Raw genomic sequence first — 18,086 nt, 5'->3', positions numbered from 1 at the left:
CCAGAAAACCAGAAGTGGTTCTGTGGCTCAGAGCGCTTGCCTTGAGCTGAAAGACAGTACCCAGGTCGAGTTCAAGCCCCATAACTGGGGGGGGGAATCTCTAATTAACCAGCAAAAACCTAAAATCAGAGCTGATTCAAATGGTAACGCATTAGCCTTGAGCACAAAAGCTCAGGGACAGCACCCGTGCCCTGAGTTCAAGACCCAATACAGCACAAAAAGAAAATTAGGCTGGATATGGTGACTCACAACTGTAATCCCAGCTACTTCAGAGACTGAGAGAACTATGGTTTGAAGGTCAGCCAAGCAAAAAATCAGCAAGATTCCTATCTCATCTCAGCCAATACTAGATGTGGTGATGCATGCCTGTGATCTCAGCCACGTAAGAGGCCTAAAAGTGGAAGATCTTGGTTAGGTCTTGCTGGCACAAAAACTTAAGACTGTCCATGGGCTGGGAAGGTGGCTCAGTGGTAGAGTGCTTGCCTTGCAAGCCCGAGGCCCTGGGTTCGGTTCCTCAGCACCACATAAGCAAAAAGAAAAAAGCCGGAAGTGGCACTGTGGCTTGAGTGGTAGAATGCTAGCCTTGAGCTGAAGAGCTGAGGGACAGCGCCCAGGCCCAGAGTTCAAGCCCCACGACCGGAAAAATAAAAAATAAAAAAAAAACTTAAGACTGTCCAGAACTAAAGCTAAAAAGATTGTGTATCTCACATTGCCAGCTAGTATAGCACTTGTGTGTCTCACACTGCCAGGTAATATAGCACTTGTCTAGCAAGCACAAGGCCATGAGTTCAAATCTCAGTACCACCACAAATTTAAAAAATGAAACAGTAGGAAGCTTACTGTACAGTGAAACCAGAAAATTGCCCAAAATATCCTTTGAGACAAGACACCTGTTTGAACGACCGACAAAAAAAAAAAAAAATGAAATAGGCATTTAATATTGAACAATTCTTATAAATTGTGATAATGGCATCAAGGGATATATTATATACATATATATTATACACACACACATATAAAGCCCCTATCACTAAGTCATATATTTTCAGGTGATGGTTGACACAGCTAAGTGGCAGAGCTCTTCCCCAACATCCATGAGACTACAGGTTCAAGTCACCACAAAAAAAGGAAAAAATTTCAAACTGAAGGAAAGGAGTCATACACAATGACACATACCTGTTTGTAGTCCTAGCTACTTGGGAGCCTTGAAATCTAGAGAATTACAGTTTGAGGCCAGGCTGGGCAGAAAAGTCTGAGAGTTCATTGCCAAAAGACTCAATAAGACCTTTCCACTAGATACTGGTGGTTCATGTCTGTTATCCTAGCTACTCAGGAGGCTGAGATCTGAGGATCATGATTCAAAGCCAGCCCCAGCAGGAAAGCCTGAGCCTCTTTCTTTTACTGTTTTGGTCAGTTGTGCGGCTTGAACTCAGGGGCTGGGTGCTCTACCACTTTGAACCATGCTCAAAGCCTGTGAGACTCTTATCTCCAGTATTTGAACGTAAAGTTGAAAGTGGAGCTGTGGCTCAAGTGGCTCAAGACAGCACCTAGGCCTGAGTTCAAGCCCCAGGACCAACAAACACACACACACACACACGACCTTGTCTCAAAAGGATCCAGAGATGTAACTCAGTGGTAAAACACCTAGCATCAGTGAAATCCTAAGTTCAATAAGTACTGCAAAAATATTAAGATAACAAAAAAAGACGGGCAGCAGGCCAGCAGATCATAGGACTTTATTAAGATACATCACTACTAATTACATAGATGCTCCTAAACCAGAATCCAAAGTCCACAGGAATTTATAGTTGTACACATTAGAAATGGCATGTTCAAAACCAGAAGGTTAATATCCTGATGCCCATTTGATAGTCTGGAATGAGTCTGCAAATTTACTTCAAGCTGGTAAAGAGTTTGTGGGCCACCTAGAGGGGGAAAAGAAATGAATGTCATCAATTCATTTTTAACATCATGGCTACCAAGGGCCTTCATGACCTGAAATAATACCAGTCCTGTCTCTTACCACTCCCCTTCTTACCATTTCCCTTTCCTTACTCAATCGTGCCCTTGGGCCCTCATGAGCTCCTCTTAAGTTATCCAATCTATTCCTTTTTTTTTTTTTTGGGTCCGGTTGTGGGGCCTGAACTCTGGGCCTGTGAGTTGTCCCTTAGTTCTTCAGCTCAAAGCTAGCGCTCTACCACTTGAGCCACAGCGCCACTTCCAGCTTTTTTTCTTTTTGCTTATGTGGTGCTGAGGAATCGAACCCAGGGCCTTATGCATGCAAGGCAAGCACTCTACCACTGAGCCACCTTCTCAGCCCTCCAATCTATTCCTGATATCTGGACCTCTCCCATGTTTTCCATTGTTTATTCCTCCTTTAGAAGTTACATGTCATTTTTTTGTAAGGTTTCTCTAAATAAACCCCTATTGTCATACAAATCTGTCACCTCTGGCCAGGCACTGGTGGCTCCGGCCTGTAATCCTAGCTACTTAGAAAGTAGAAATCTGAGGATCACAGATCAAACCCAGCCCAGGCAGGAAAGTCTGTGAGACTCTTATTGCCAATTAACCACCAGAAAACCCAGTAATGGAGTAATAGAGAAAGAAAACTAGAAAATGGTAGAGCGCCAGCCTTGAGCAAAAGAGCTCAGAGAGAGCACCTAGGTCCTGAGTTCACAACCCACAACCAACAAGTTAAAAATTTTAAAAAATTAAAATGTATCCCTCTTGAATTCTCCATAGAAACTTGTACCTCCCAACACAATGACAGTAAAATAAGTTCAATAAATATTTATAAAATATCTACTCTACTATATGCCAAGTATTGTTCTAAGTGCTATGAGAGTTATAGCTATAAACATGACAATATCTCTGTTGCTTAAGAAATGTAGAGCCAGGCGGCAATGGTTAGCTACTGGGGAGGCTGAGATTTGAGTATCGGAGTTTGAAGCCAGCCGAGGTAGAAAAGTCCCCATGAGACTCTTAGCTCTAATCAATCACTCAAAAACTGGAAGTGGCACTGTGGCTCCTGTGGTAGAGTGCTAGCCATAAGTACAAACAGGTTCAGGGAGAGTGCCCAGGCCCTGAGTTCAAGCCCCATAACCAACCAAAAAAAAAAAAAAAAAAAAAACAAAGGTAGAAAAGGGTGACATTGACATTGTCCAAAAAGAAATTTACTAACTGACTTATGTTAACTGTAACCCCTCTAGATAATCACCTTTTATAGCTTTTTTTTCTTCTTTTTTCCAGAGCTGAGGACCAAACTCAGGGCTTTGCACTTACCAGGCAAGTGCTCTTCCACTGAGCTAAATCCCCACCCCCTGTATATCACCTTTATAATAACAATTTAAAAAAAAAAGGAAATGTAGTAAACAAGTTTAGGTAACTTTTGTTTTTCAAACTAAGACAGACTTTTACTAGTATAGCCCAGGCTGACCCAATACTCAGGATTCTAATACCTCAGCCTCTTGAGTGCTAGGATTACAGATGTGTGCCACCATATCTGGCCAAAGTAACTTATGTAGCGGTAAATATTGTAAGGAAACTGGGGGAAAGTATGTGAGGGGAAGTTTGAAATATTAGGGGGTCTGTGAATGCAATCTTGAGGTTACATATGCTATTACAGTTTAGTGATTAACTTCAAGCTGGATATAACAATTATAGATTGTAGCTATTTAGGAGGATGAGGATCATAGTTCAAGGCTAGCCTGGGCAGAAAAGTCTGAAAGACTATCTCTAAAACAACCAACAAAAAGCCAGGCTGGAGGAATGGCTCATAGCTCAAACAGTAGAGTGTCAGCCAACTAAGCACAAGGTCCTGAGGTTCAAACCTTGAGACTAGAAAAAAACAAAACAAAACAAAAAAAAGCTCCTATTCAGTCGGGCACCATGGCTCACGCCTGTAATCCTAGCTACTCAGGAGGCTGAGATCTGAGGATCGAGGTTCAAAGCCAGCCCAGGCAGGAAAAACCGTGAGACTTCTATCTCCAATAAACTACTAGAAAGCAGGAAGTGGCACTGTAGCTCAAGTGGTAGAGCACTCACCTTGAGCTAAAGAGCTCAGGGACAGCGCCCAGGCCCAGAGTTCAAACCCCATAACCGACCAAAAAAAAAAAAAAACAACAAAACTCCTATTCCTTAAACAACTCTCCATTTCTCCTCCACACTAGTTCCTGGTTACTACCATTCTACTTTGTAAATGTGATTACTCAAAATACCTCATAAAAATAGAGCAATAAAATATTTATTCTTAGCTGGGCGTCAATGGCTCACACCGGTAATCCTAGCTACTCAGGAGGCTGAGATCTGAGGATCTCAGTTCAAAGCCAGCCTGGGCAGGAAAGTCCATGAGACTCTTATCTCCAATAAACCACTAGAAAACTAGAAGTGGCACTGTGGCTCAAGCGGTAGAGCGTTTGCTTTGAGCTGAAGAGCGCAGGGACAGCGCCCAGGCCCAGAGTTCAAGCCCCACAACCGACCCCCCGCCAAAAAAAATTATCCTTGTGGCTAAACCATTTCACTCAGTACAATGTCCACAAGCTTCATCTATCTTGTAGCATATGTCAGATCTTCCTTCTTTTTTAACGTTGAGTAATATTCTCTTGTACCACATTTAATATTCTCATGTACCACATTTAAATTTTTTGCTCATCCACAGATGGATACCTGAATTATTTCCACCTTTTATCTGTTATGAATAATGAATGCTATGAACAGATGAACACTCTATTCACTATGTGGCACAATATGGCACCAAACTCTTGGCTCACGTGACCTTCTGCCTCAGATTCCCAAGCAGCTAGGACTCCCAAATGTATGTCATCACACTTATCTCTATATTTTTAAAGAACTACCAGATTGTTTTCTACAGTGATTATACCAATTTACATTCCTACCAGCCATGAAGAATTTCTAGTTTCTCTACATCCTCTCCAACATTCATCTACCTCCCATCTTTTAATACTTGGGATCAATCCCAGGCCCCTACTATGCAAGCACTTTTTTTATTTTGGTGCCATTACTGGGGCTTGAACTTGGGGCCTGGGTGCTATCCTTGAACTTTTTATGTTCAGAGTTAGCACTTTTGCCACTTGAGCGACAACTCTACTTCCAGCTTTGTGTATGTGTGTGTTTAATTGGACATAAGAGTCTTACAGATTTTCCTACTGGGCCTGGCTTCAAACTACGATAAATCTTAGCCTGCTGAGTAGTTAGGACTACAAACATGACACACCGGTGCCCAGCTTAGCAAAGCACTCTTATACCCCATACTAAACATCTTCTCATACACGTACTAGCTACCCAGTCAGGGTTGTTTTGGGGTTTTTATTTTCCTCCTTTTTTTTGGTCATGGGGCCTGAACTCTGGGCCTTGGTGCTGTCTCTCAGCTCTTCAGCTGAAGACTAGTGCTTTACCAATTGAGCCACAGTGCTACTTCTGGCTTTTTTCTGTTTATGTGGTGCTGAGGAAGCAAACCAAGGACCTCATGCATACAAGGCAAGCACTCTACTACTGAGCCACCTTCCCAGACCCTTGGTTGTGTTTTTTTTTTTTTTTTGGGGGGGGGGGGTCCGGTCATGGGGCTTGAACTCTGGGCCTGGGTGCTGTCCCTCAGCTCTTCAGCTCAAGGCTAGCGCTCTATCACTTGAGCCACAATGCCACTTCCGGCTTTTTTTCTTTTTGCTTATATGGTGCTGGGGAATCGAACCCAGGGCCTCATGCATGCAAGGCAAGCGCTCTACCACTGAGCCACCTTCCCAGCCCCTGGTTGGGTTTTTTGTTTGTTCCTTTCCCCCCTTTTCTTTTAGAGGTACTGGAGTTTGAACTTAGGGTCTCATGCAATCCAAAGCTGTGTAGAGCATTTGCCTAGCATACACAAGGCCCTAAGCTCAAGTCCCAGCACCACACACACAAAAGTACAAAATTTAGTATTTCAAATGTTTAGCAGTGTTTAGTCTTGGCTTCTATCTGTAAAATAGGAATAATACCTATCTGCAAAGGAAGTAGGCATTTTAATTACACAATCCTGCCTAATCTTTACCACTTACTGATGAGCCTGCCTCAAACATGGAAAGACTATTAGCACCAAATATCACCCGACTCTGTAAGCATTGGCCTTCCTGACTTACAGTCTGCTTCAGTTTCACTTACACAATGGTCCCTTGCATGCAAGAAGTCAAAGAGCTCCTCTGTGCAATCCTCTTCTGTCTGTGATCGAGAGGATACACGCGCTTGACAGGCTTCTAGGTGTTGCCGGGCCTTTGCACATTTCTCCAGTTGCTCACATTGCTCTCTCACTGTTGTCAGGGGATCCTAAAAGAGAAACAGGAAGACAGAGGCTTTCAGGGAGATCCACTAAATATATATGCAAAGCCATGCTGCCTTCTAAAATGGAAGAATGGGGTCTCTCATTCAATTTTGATCCTAAGCAGTTATGATCAGATACTGATACAGGATACTGAAAGCCTCAGTCCTATCTGAAAAACAAGGTGGTAAAGGAAACTGGCTGGTCAAACTTGAAGTAGATCTATTGGAGGCATTACTTTTTTTTCTTGTCAGTCCTGGGGCTTGAACTCTGGGCCTAGGTGCTGTCCCTGAGCTCTTCAGCTCAAGGCTAGCGTTCTACCACTTGAGGCACAGCACTACTTATGGTTTTCTGAGTGGTTAATGGAGCTAAGACTTTCCTGCCTCAGGCTGGCTTTGAACTGTGTGTGATCCTCAGATCTCAGCCTCTTGAGCCACCGGCAGCTTCTTCCTTTTTTTTTTTGCCAGTCAAAAAAAAAATGGGGGGGGGGACAAGGAGGATAGGATGGGAGGGTGGGGGGAGGATGGGAAGGGATGGGAAGGGGAAACAAAGAAGGAGGCTACAATGCTTGATAAGAAATTACTAGTTATCTAGCCCATGTAATTGTAACCCCTCTGTACAGTATTTTCACAAACTCAGGGCCTAGCACTCTACTACTTCAGCCATACCTTTAATCAATCTGTGTCTCTGTGTGTGTGTGTGCATGCATGCGCACAACATGCAGGGCCTGGGTGTAATCCCTGAGCTTCATTTTGCTCAAGGATAGTGCTTCACCACTTGAACCAGAATTTTATTTATTTATTTATTTATTTTTGTCGGTCGTGGGGCTTGAACTCTGGGCCTGGGCGCTGTCCCTCAGCTCTTCAGCTCAAGGCGAGCGCTCTACCACTTGAGCTACAGCGCCACTTCCGGTTTTCTGGTGGTTTATTGGAGATAGGAGTCTCATGGTCTCTCCTGCCCGGGCTGGCTTTGAACCGCGATTCTCAGATCTCAGCCTCCTGAGTAGCTAGGATTACAGGCGTGAGCCACCAGCGCCTGGCTTGAACCAGAATTTTAATTCCCAGGTTGTTTTTTCTTGGGGGGGGAGTAGTTAATTGGAGAAAAGTCTTATGGAATTTCCTGCCCAGGCTGCGTTTTAATCATAATCCTTAGGTCTCAGCCTGCTGAGTAGACAGGATTACAGGTATGAGCCACTGGTGCTGTTTTTTCTATGCCAATCCTGGGGCTTATACTAAGGGATTGGGTACTGTTCCTGAGCTTTTTGGCTCAAGGCTGGTATGCTACCACTTGAGCCACAGCTTCATTTCCATTTTTTTTGATGGTTAATTGGACCTTCTTCTAACTGTGATCCTCAGATCTCCTCCTCTGACTAGCTAATACTACAGGCACTAGCCACCAGTGCCTAGATAGTCTAGCTTTTCACTGGTTAACTGGAATTGAAGAATTGCAAACTTTTTTTTTTTTTTGGGTCGGTTGTGAGTCTTGAACTCTGGGCCTGGGCTCTGTCCCTGAGCTCTTCAGCTCAAAGCTAGCACTCTACTGGACTACCTTTAAACCCCAATCCTCCAAGTCTTAACCTCCTGAATTAATACTACCAACTACCAGGATTTTTTTTATTAAACCACAAATACAGGTGAATGGTGTCAGGCCATCAAGATTCTGTCTGATTCCTGACTGCAGAATCCTTGAAATCCAGAATAGATAAGATTTCCAGGGCTACACCCCCAAATATACCACTGCACAGGAAGTATTAAAGACTTTTCCCACTCTCATTTTCTCCAAGCTGTAAATTCCCTTAGTTTCATGATGCCTAAAATCCTGCTTTTACTTAGATGGTTCCACACCTGAGACAATACTCACCACTAATTCCTCCTCTTCCTCTTCTCCCTACAAAAGCAAAGAAAATGTCAGCAACAATTTTATGACATATTTTCTTCTCAACGATCCTGAATGTCATGTTACTTTGCTCACTGTACTTTTATGGTGCTGTGATATCTTGCCAATCTTGGGACTAATCATGACTTCCCAGGACTACATAATGTTAGGGGGTCATACAAGATTGATCTCTTTAAAGAACATATATATACCTTTCACGTGCAACCTAGTGAGTCAAAAACCCACTCAGCTAACCACTTAAGACTCACATCCCAACCTCATATTTGCCTAACTTGCCCAAAGCCACATAGTACAACTTGGGGACCAACCCTATATGCTAGACATAACAAAAATTTGACCACATTTGTTTATCATGCCTTACCTATTTCTTCCCACAGAAACCAAGGCTTTCCTCCTATTCCTTTCTCCTACCAATATAGCACTGCACCATGTGCTGTCTCTTTCTCTCAGGAGTTATAGGAAATAAATTCTTTTTGTTTGTTTTTGTTTTGTCGTGTGGAGACTGCTGTGATCCTAGGTACACAGAAGGACCTAGAATACGAGAATTATGATCTGAGGCCTGCCCTGGGCAAAAACACAAGACTACCTGGAAAATAATGGGCAATAAAAGAGCTGTGGCTCAAGTGGCATAGAGCCTGCCTAACAACAGTAAACACAGGGCCGTCATTTAAAATTAATTAATTAATTAATTTAAAAAAATAAACCAGGGCTGGGAAGGTGGCTCAGTGGTAGTGTTTGCCTTGCATGCATGAGGCCCTGGGTTCGATTCCTCAGCACCACATACAGAGAAAAAGACAGAAGTGGGTGCTGTGGCTTAAGTGGTAGAGCACTAGCCTTCAGCTGAAGAGCTCAGGGACAGTGCTCAGGCCCAGAGTTCAGGTCCCATCACCAACCAAAAAAAACAAAACAAAACAAAAAACAAAAAAACCCTCAGTAGTGTTTCGCTTTTTTTTTTTTTTTTTGGGTCCAGTCGTGGGGCCTGAACTCTGGGCCTGGGCGCTGTCCCTCAGCTCTTCAGCTCAAGGCTAGCGCTCTACCACTTGAGCCACAGTGCCACTTCCGGCTTTTTTCTTTTTGCTTATGTGGTGCTGAGGAATCGAACCCAGGGCCTCGAGCATGCAAGGCAAGCGCTCTACCCCTGAGCCACCTTCCCAGCCCCAGTAGTGTTTCGCTTTATCTCATTTTCTGTTGTCCTCTGGTCACTTCAGGGCAGCCATTTTAGGTTTGTAGGTTCAAAACAATTGGAAACTGGGGCTGGGAAGGTGGCTCAGTGGTACAGTGCTTCCCTCACATGCATGAGGCCTCTGGGTTCAATTCCTCAGCACCACATAAACAGAAAAAGCTGGAAGTGGCGCTGTGGCTCAAGTGGTAGAGCGCTAACCTTGAGCTGAGAGATAGCACCCAGGCCCAGAGTTTAAAAAAAAAAAAATTGGAAATCTGGCTGGGCACGGTAGTACATGTCTATAATCCCAGCACTCAGAGGATGAGGCAGAAGGATTTCAAGTTCCAGGGCAGCCTGGGCTATATAGAAAGACCTTGAACACATAGAAACCACAGCATAATAGCTAGAAATATGCTTTTTAATTCTTCCTAATGATATAATTTGAAAGAAGTGGGGCCAGCCTCATGAAGTTAAGCACAGTCAACCAAAGCAGACAAGAGAAACAAAGTAAATAAGCAGACAATTTGAAAATTAAGAAAACTGGGCTATTTTATGATGGATCCATGATTCTTGAGGATTAATCTAGTATAGCCTGTTTTTCTCACTGATTTGAAATTTTACATGAAGCAGCCCATAGACATATTTGGGGTTGTTTTTCTAAAACATACCAGTGAACGTGCCTCAAATACTACAGTGCCAGACATGAGTGAGAGGGAGGGAACCTGAGTTCAAGCCCCAGTACCAACTCACAGATAGAGATGTACAGATAGGTATAGAGACTTGTCTGAGTCATATACATATATACACACACACATATATATTTCTTCTAAAAATTACCAATGACACCAAATTATCAGTGTTTTGGTATTGCTAATAGGGGACTGACATAAAGGTCATGCTTATAGGATACTAACTTAAGGTCTTCCTTTTTTTTTTTTTTTTTTGGTGCCAGTACTAAGGCAGGGGTGCTATCCCTTAGTTTTGTTTTGTTTTTTTGGGGTCCAGTCATGGGGCCTGAACTCTGGGCCTGGGCGCTGTCCATCAGCTCTTCAGCTCAAGGCTAGCGCTCTACCACTTGAGCCACAGTACCACTTCCAGCTTTTTCTTTTTGCTTATGTAGTGCTGAGGAATTGAACCCCAGGGCCTCATGCATGCAAGGCAAGCACTCTACCACTGAGCCATCTTCCCAGTCCTCCCTTAGTTTCTTTACTAATGGCTGGTGCTCTACCACTTGAACCACATCTCTACTTCCATCTTTTTAACTGGATAATTGGAGCTAAGAATCTCACAGATTTTCTGCCCAGACTAGCTTTGAACTACAACTCTATGCTTTATCTCCTAAGTACCTAGGATTACAGGAGTGAGTCACTTGCACCTGACTGGTTTTAGTTTTGTTTTGTTATTTTTGATGCTGAATATTAAACCCAGGAACTTAATTAAGCATGCTACTATATATATGTTATACCACTAAGCCATACCTCTAACCCTCATTTTAGTTTTTTTTTTTAGGAGAAAACTTTATTCACTATGATTTGTGCGCGTGCGTGGGTGTGTGTGCATGCGCGCATGCACTGTTCTTGGGGCTTGAACTCAGGTCTGGGCACTGTTCCTGGCTTCTATGCTCAAAGCTAGTGCTTTCCACTTGAGCCACAGATCCACTTCCAGCTCTTCAGCAGTTGGAGAAAAGTCTCACAAACTATCCTGCCCAGGCTAGCTCTGAATGGCAATCCTCAGATCTCAGTCTTCTGAGTAGCTAGGATTACAGGTGTGAGACACTGGTACCTGGTTCAGTACAAATTTTTAAAAATTTTCCCCCATTCTTAGGACTTGAACTCAGGGCCTGGGTGCTGTCGCTGAGCATCTTTTACTCAAGGCTAGTACACTACCCCTTGAGCTACTTTGCCACTTCTGCCTCTTTCTGAGTAGTTTTTTGGAGATAAGAATGTAAAGGGGGGCTGGGAAGTTGGTTCAGTGGTACAGCGCTTGCCTTGCATGCCTTGAGGCCCTGGGTTCGATTCCTCAGCACCACATAAGCAAAAAGAAAAAAGCCGGAAGTGCTGCTGTGGCTTAAGTGGTAGAGCGCTAGCCTTGAGCTGAAGAGCCGAGGGACAGCGCCCAGGCCCAGAGTTCAGGCCCCACGATGGGACCCAAAAAAAAAAAAAGAATGTAAAGGAATTTCCTGCCCAGGCTGGCTTCTCAGATCTCAGCCTCCTGAGTAGCTAAGATTATAGGCGTGAGCTATTGCAAGAGGCTTGAATTCATTTTTAAAAAGGTTTTAAGCCAGGCACAGTGGCTCATGCCTGTAATCCTAGCTACTCGGGAAGCTGAGGTCTGAGGATCACGGTTCAAAGCCAGCCTGGACAGGAGAGTCCGTGAGACTCTTATCTCCAATTAACCAATAGAAAACTGCAAGTGGCGCTGTGGATCAGGTAGAGTGCTTGCCTTGAGCTGAAGAGCTGAGGGACTGTGCCCAAGCACAGAGTTCAAGCCCCACAACCAACAACAACAACAATAAGATAGAATAAAGAGAGTGGGCTGGGAAGGTGGCTCAGTGGCAGAGCGCTTGCCTTGCATGCCTGAGGCCCTGGGTTCGATTCCTCAGCACCACACAAGCAAAAAGAAAAAAGCGGGAAGTGGCGCTGTGGCTCAAGTGGTTGAGCACTAGCCTTGAGCTGAAGAGCTGAGGGACAGCGCCCAGGCCCAGAGTTCAGGCCCCATGACTGGACCCCAAAAAAAAAAAAAAAAAAAAAAGAGGGTTACATTAGAGCATATCCTACTCTTCACTTACAGGTTTCCTGCTTGTAGAGAATGAAACAAATATTGGAATTATGCAACTAGTGATTAGTGAGTTGTTGGTTGGGGAGCTATTTGTTGTTTGGGGTTTTTGGTTGTTGTTGTTGTTATTAACTTCCCTACATACCTTTCTTTTCCTTCCCCTGATGGTGGACATCTGCATGCACAGGCAGGCAAACCCCTTTCTTCTGACAGGTTGTTGAGACACTGATTAGATTCTGCTAGGCCTCAGGCCTGTGCCTACATCTGACCTAAATCTGTTCCTATGGAATTTTTTTTGTTGTTTTTGTCGGTCAGGGGCTAGAACTCATGGCCTGGGAAGAATCCTTGAGCCCTTTGCTCAAGGCTAGCACTTTACCACTTTGAGCCACAGTGCCACTTCTGGTTTTCTAGTGGTTAAATGGAGGTGAGTCTCACAGACTTTCCTGCCTGGGCTAGGTTTGAACCATGATCCTCAGATCTCAGCCTCCTAAAGAACTAGATTACAGGCATGAGCCACCAATGCCTGGCTCCTTTGGGAAATATTTTTACACTGCTTCCCGTGAAAGCAAACAAAATCTAAGGTTGTATACATGCCTAAGAAAAGATTAGGTTTGACCAGTTTCAAATTTCAAATTCAAGTCCAGAGTCTAGGAAAATCAATTTCTACCCCCTAACTTGGTTTGAGATGTAAGGACTAAATTTAGCTATTTGTAGCAATGGTAGAGTTAACTAATATGTTGAATAAAATAAGTTCTGGAGCTGGGAATGTGGCCTACTGGTAAAGTGTTTGCCTAGCATGCATGAAGCCCCGGGTTCAATTCCTCAGTACCACATACACAGAAAAAGCTGGGAGTGGTGCTATGGCCCAAGTGGTAGAGCACTAGCCTTGAACTGAAGAGCTCAGGGACAGCGCTCAGGCCCAGAGTTCAAGCCCTATGACCAACCAAAAAGAAAGAAAGAAAAACTTTTAAGTTCTATAAATCTTATATGAATATCTGACAGTTTGGATGTAAATCAGAAAATGTTGAATAATTACTACTGTTCTCTCTGACTTTGGATTACTTCCTCTTAAGGAGACTACTGTGATTAGCCAAGTCATAAAAGATATGAAGGACTCTGGGTATGCACTTGTAATCCCAGCACTTGGAAGCTGAGGCAAGAGGATTCCAAGTTTGAGGCCAGCTATTGCAAAAATAACTAGAATGCCCTCACACCTGGCTTTTTGGCTAATCTGCCCTCAAACTGTGATCCTCCCATCTCTACCTCCCTCCCAAGCAGCTAAAATTACACTTTTGAGACACCTTACCCAACCAAGATTAATTTTTTTTTTGGTAGTACTGAGGAATGAAATAAGGACATTGTGCTTGTGCTAGGCAGATACTCTACCACTTGAACCATGTCCCAGTCCCTAGTGATTTTTTTCTTTCTTTTTTTCAATTCTGAGTATTGAATTCAGGACCTCCCCCAAGAGCTCAACCATTTGAGCCACACATCTTCTGTCTCTAGTCTCCTCAGTGACCTTTCTAAACTTGTGTAGCATTGTGGGCAATACTCCTGGCTCTCAAACCATGCTCCTTAGTAACTGCAGTTTTGTTAGCTATGTACCCTTAAGATATTTAACCTAGGTTGCCACATCTGTAAAATTGGCAACAAAATATTATCATATAGGAATGTGTACTTAAGTGTATTAGGAAACCTAAAACACTTGGGAGTAGGCTGTGTCTATTATCGGTATATCTGCGCTCAAGTTTGACCACAGAATTAAGACTGCAGAATAATTCTACACTGACCCCGGAGAACACCATTTCCCCGCGCTTTCTCCTCCCCCATACATAAAGTAATACAGAGTCAGATGCCAGGAACCCCCCTCCCCCCCCGGATGTCGTGGGGATTCTTGGCGGGAGCTGGGGTAAGGACTGTCGTTGGTCTGATCGTTCCACAAAGCCGTCACAGGTGGACCTCTGAACACCTGGCTGAAAATACAGATTCTACCTCTGCCCGTGTAAGTTCAGCACAGCATAGTTCGCTCCCGCTAAACATTCACCACATTCACAGAACGGAGAAGCCGAGGCCTCGAAAAAACAAAACAAAAAACCCAGAACTAGCGATCCACCCGCGCGAAGGCACTCGGTGGATTCCCAAGGTCTGCCCTAGGCTGGGAGCGCGGCCTGAGTCAGAGGGTCCGGGGCCTCCGGGCAAGCAGGGCCGAGCCGACAGCCTTGCCTTGCCTTACCTTTTTGGGATCTCCGGATCCAGTCAGCATCCTTCGCTCGTCCTCCAGTCCCATGCCCAGCAACGGTTCTGGACTCAACACCAAAAACACACAAAAGCACCAACTCCGCTTCAGGAGCAAGGACTCGTAAGGGTCACGCGGCGGATATCCGGCGACCTCGCCGGAAGTGCGGCATACTCGCCGCGGTCCTGAACACACGCTCAGATTGGCCTGTACTATCTCCCCGGAGCAGAGGGGAGGGGGGGCCGGCGTCGGCCCCAGCGAGAGCTTCGCTAAGAAATACCTACTTATCTGCTCTGAGCCCACACACATGGACGGAAATGATTGATTCTCATGGCAACTCCCCGGAGTACGGAAGATCATGCTAATTTGTCCGGCAGTCCTCTCGCCGAAGTTTCCAGTCTTACCTATATCGCTTATGGAACCGTCCTAACTGCTGACCTTTTCAAGATGGCGGCCTGCGAGTGTCACTCTCGGGCTCGCGCACCTCCCCAAGATGGCGGCGCCCGAGGCCTGGCGCGCCCGGAGTTGCTGGTTCTGTGAGGTAGCGGCGGCAACGACCATGGAGGCCACGTCCCGGGAGGCGGCGCCAGCGAAGAGCTCGGCCTCGGGCCCTAGCGCTCCCCCCGCCCTGTTCGAGCTGTGCGGGCGGGCGGTGAGCGCCCATATGGGGGTTCTGGAGAGCGGGGTGTGGGGTAAGTCGCGGGGTGAGGGGCTACCTCTGACAACGAGCGGGGGCGGCCCAGCGGCCAGGGGGCGCGGGGGGCGAGGCCGAGAGGCCCGGGGCAAGGCCCGGCCCCAGGCACTCCAAGCCAGATTGTTGGGTCGGAGCACGAATTCCATGACTGACAGGGCTGGACAGAGACCGAGAGCAAACGAGCAAGTGGACCAGCACCGCGGCTTGGCTGGGGGGCGCGGGGGGCGAGGCCAGGGCGCCCGATTCAGGGCAAAGTAGGCAGGGCCCGGGCGACAGAGGCCGGACTGGCAGGCCCGAGCTGCGGGCACCGAGCTGACAATCAGCCGGGCCGGACCGAACCGGGCAGTCTCAGATGTCGAACCGACGGGCCGGGCTGGCCCCGCCGCCCAGGCTGTCCCGGGCCAGGGGCCGAGATTGGCAGGCTCTGCGGTGCGGTTAGGAGACCAGGCCTGGGGCCACCTAAACTGACCGACGGTCGGGGCCTCCAAGGTCTGCCGGACACACCCGGGCTGTTGAGACTCCGGGGGCCCAGCCGATGGGCGGGGTGGGACCGAGGTCTCTGGAGCGATGGAGCGGGGCTGGGGGACGGGCCGAGAGGCTCCGGGCGCCGCGGCCTGCTTTACGGATCAGAGCTGACCGGAGCGCACGGGTGATCGGGGCCTTGGTGGCTGCCGAACCCACCGAGCGGCGGAGCTACCTGCAGAGCGGGGAGCGCCAGGGTCCACGGGACCATCCGCTCGGACGGGCCGGAGCGGGAGGAAGGCGGAGAGCTAGTGGAAGGGCTGGGAGCTGTTCAGCAAGCCAGGAAGGCTGGAGCAACGGGCTGGTGGGAAGGGCCGATGAGGACCCCTGGCCAGGCGATGGCCCGAGGGTCTCAGACTGAGGGGCGGGAGTGTTAAGGGGTGCATCGAGGGGAAGAGGCCTTGCACAGAGGCCTTGGTCCGAAAGCGAGTGGACGGAGGCCCCAGGCCTGAGTGCGGCCGTCAAGGGAGGGCTGGACCTTGGTGGATGGGCAATTGGGGCTGATCAGCCAAGGCAGGCGGCCTGGGGCGCTAGAGGGACTGCGAAGGGGGAAGCAAGTAGTTGGGCTGCTGGACCCGAGTTCATCTGGTGGGTTACAGAGGCAGGGAGGCCTACTGCCAAATGGGCCCAGGAAGGCCCGCCAGCAGGGTGGATACTATGAGATAGTCTGATGAGGGAAACGGGCCCACAATGTGAAGGACTGACACTGTAAATTTTTGAAAGGAGAAAGCAGGCCAGACTGCTTGGGGGACAGGGAAGACCCGTGGCTTGACAGACTGCTGGGCATGATGGGGGTGGGGTGCAGAGCTAGGGTGAAGTTGAGGGAGGACATCATAGTCCTGGCTGTGGGAGAAGCTGAGAAAGGAGGGAGGTGGCCGGAGAGGAGGCTCCTGGCCTTGGCCTTGGAGTTTGCGGGGGAGGGTGTTCCTCCAGGAGGCCTCAGCTGGAATGGGGGAAGGAATCTGCCTGGAGGAAGGCCTTGGTCGGGTCTGGAGTGAAGACATGTATGTAAGCACACTTGACCAGTGGGGGGAGGGAATGATACTCCACGAGGAGGTGGTTTTGGAGCCTTAAGGCTCCAGAATAAGCCCCAAGGCCTTTAAGGCCTGGACTAATCCAGGAGCCTTTGGTAGTGGTAGAGGGCCACCAGTACTGAGGAGGCCTAAGTGCCTTCATGTAGTAAGAAAAGAAAACATTAGAACTTCTCAGGCTCTATATGGAGATCAGATCTAAAAGCCCTTTGCCTCACAGCTAGGAAGAGAAGGGTCAGGCTGACCTATGGGGAATGGGAGGAAAGGCTCTGGAGCTGAGCTTCCTGGGAATGTAGAAGGCAGAGAAGGGATGGCTGTAGTAGCCTAAAGCTTTTGAGATGCCAATCCTGACTAGAAGAGAAGAGCCCCAACTTTGTAAGAGAAAGCATGAAAGAAAGGTATAGGCTGGAAAGAATCAGAGAAGAACTTCGCTTCAGAAAAATAGAGAAACAAAGAACTTAGTTTGTGTGTAAGAAGAGGCAAGGAGTCCTGGGACTGTGAGAGGAGACAACCAAACTAAGTGTAGATTGGAGGGAAAGGAGTAAGGCCCTGAAGGAAATTCTTCCTGTGTTACCTCTTCTCAGCAAAATAATCAACCGTTTATTAATCTCTTTTATTCTCTTCCTCTATTTATGCCTATAGTCCGTTCCTGGCTGAGTCCTCAGCTGGGATAAAAGGAGACTAGGAAGAAAAACCCTGTAGGCCTAGACCAGGAAAACAGTCACACAGAAAAGACAGAATCAAGTAAGGCTTTTTAAGCTGAGCTCAGGTAGCTCATACCTATAATCCTAGCTGCTCAGGAAGCTGACATCTGAGGAAAAATATTTTAAGCCAACCTACCCATAAAAGTCCTTGAGACTCTTTTCTCCAATTAATCAGCAAAAAGCTGGAAATAGAAGTGTGGCTCAAGTGATAGAGTGCCAGCTTTGAGGAGAAAAAGCCACACAAGGGGCTGGGAAGGTGGCTCAGTGGTAGACTGCTTGCCTTGCATGCATGAGGCCCTGGGTTTGATTCCTTAGCACCACATAAACAGAAAAAGCCAGAAGTGGCACTGTGGCTCAAGAGGTAGAGCTCTAGCCTTGAGCTGAAGTTCTGGGGACAGTGCCCAGGCTTAGAGCTCAGGCCCCACGACTGGCAAAAAAGAAAAAGAAAAGAAAAAGCCAAGCAAGGAGAGCAAGGCCCTGAGTTCAAGCCCCAGGACCAGCACCAAAAAAAAAAAAAAAAAGGCCTTTTTAGAAGGGTCTAGTAAGATGGCTAAAAATGGTATTCTGTAGGAACAACTTCCTGGAGGTAGAAGACTAATAAATAATTTATGTAAGGAAATGGAGAGGGAGAGAGTATCATGAGAAGTCTCCAGCAGAATAAAGTAAATTATACTTCAAATATCAGGATGTAAAATTTAAACTTTATCTTGAATGTAATAGAAAACCTTTGAAGGGTTTTGAGGAGGGAAATATCATCACCAA

General features: G+C 46.7%; 2 protein-coding genes across 2 annotated transcripts in view; one reads left to right on the top strand and one right to left on the bottom strand.

Moving 5' to 3' along the window:
- Positions 1-1,714: 1,714 nt before the first annotated feature.
- On the bottom strand, positions 1,715-14,523 carry LOC122112477 (cytochrome b-c1 complex subunit 6, mitochondrial). Its single transcript, XM_042685300.1, has 4 exons — positions 14,371-14,523; positions 8,165-8,191; positions 6,151-6,312; positions 1,715-1,925 (listed from the first exon to the last, which is right to left on the bottom strand). Exons 1-4 carry the CDS (start codon positions 14,422-14,424, stop codon positions 1,893-1,895), a joined length of 276 nt encoding a protein of 91 aa, XP_042541234.1. The 5' UTR covers positions 14,425-14,523; the 3' UTR covers positions 1,715-1,892.
- A 248-nt stretch (positions 14,524-14,771) lies between these two features.
- Positions 14,772-18,086, top strand: part of Lrrc41 (leucine rich repeat containing 41) — a 26,085-nt gene continuing 22,770 nt past the window's right edge. The window contains exon 1 of the mRNA XM_042676902.1: positions 14,772-15,065. Coding sequence (XP_042532836.1) covers positions 14,867-15,065 — 199 coding nt within the window. The 5' untranslated portion in view covers positions 14,772-14,866. The remainder of the gene's footprint in view (positions 15,066-18,086) is intronic.

Source organism: Dipodomys spectabilis, unplaced genomic scaffold, assembly GCF_019054845.1.
Source record: "Dipodomys spectabilis isolate Male_0828 unplaced genomic scaffold, ASM1905484v1 ptg000002l, whole genome shotgun sequence".
In the NCBI taxonomy this organism is placed as follows: Eukaryota; Metazoa; Chordata; class Mammalia; order Rodentia; family Heteromyidae; genus Dipodomys; species Dipodomys spectabilis.
The sequence above is the reverse complement of the archived record's forward strand: the minus strand, read 5'-3'. Positions and strand labels throughout refer to the sequence as shown.

Coding starts and splice junctions, on each gene's coding strand:
- LOC122112477 (XM_042685300.1), bottom strand. CDS start 14,424: ATGGGACTGGAGGACGAGCGAAGGATGCTGACTGGATCCGGAGATCCC. Junction 8,192..14,370: donor GATCCGGAGATCCCAAAAAG/GTAAGGCAAGGC, acceptor TTGCTTTTGTAG/GGAGAAGAGGAAGAGGAGGA. Junction 6,313..8,164: donor AGGAAGAGGAGGAATTAGTG/GTGAGTATTGTC, acceptor TTTCTCTTTTAG/GATCCCCTGACAACAGTGAG.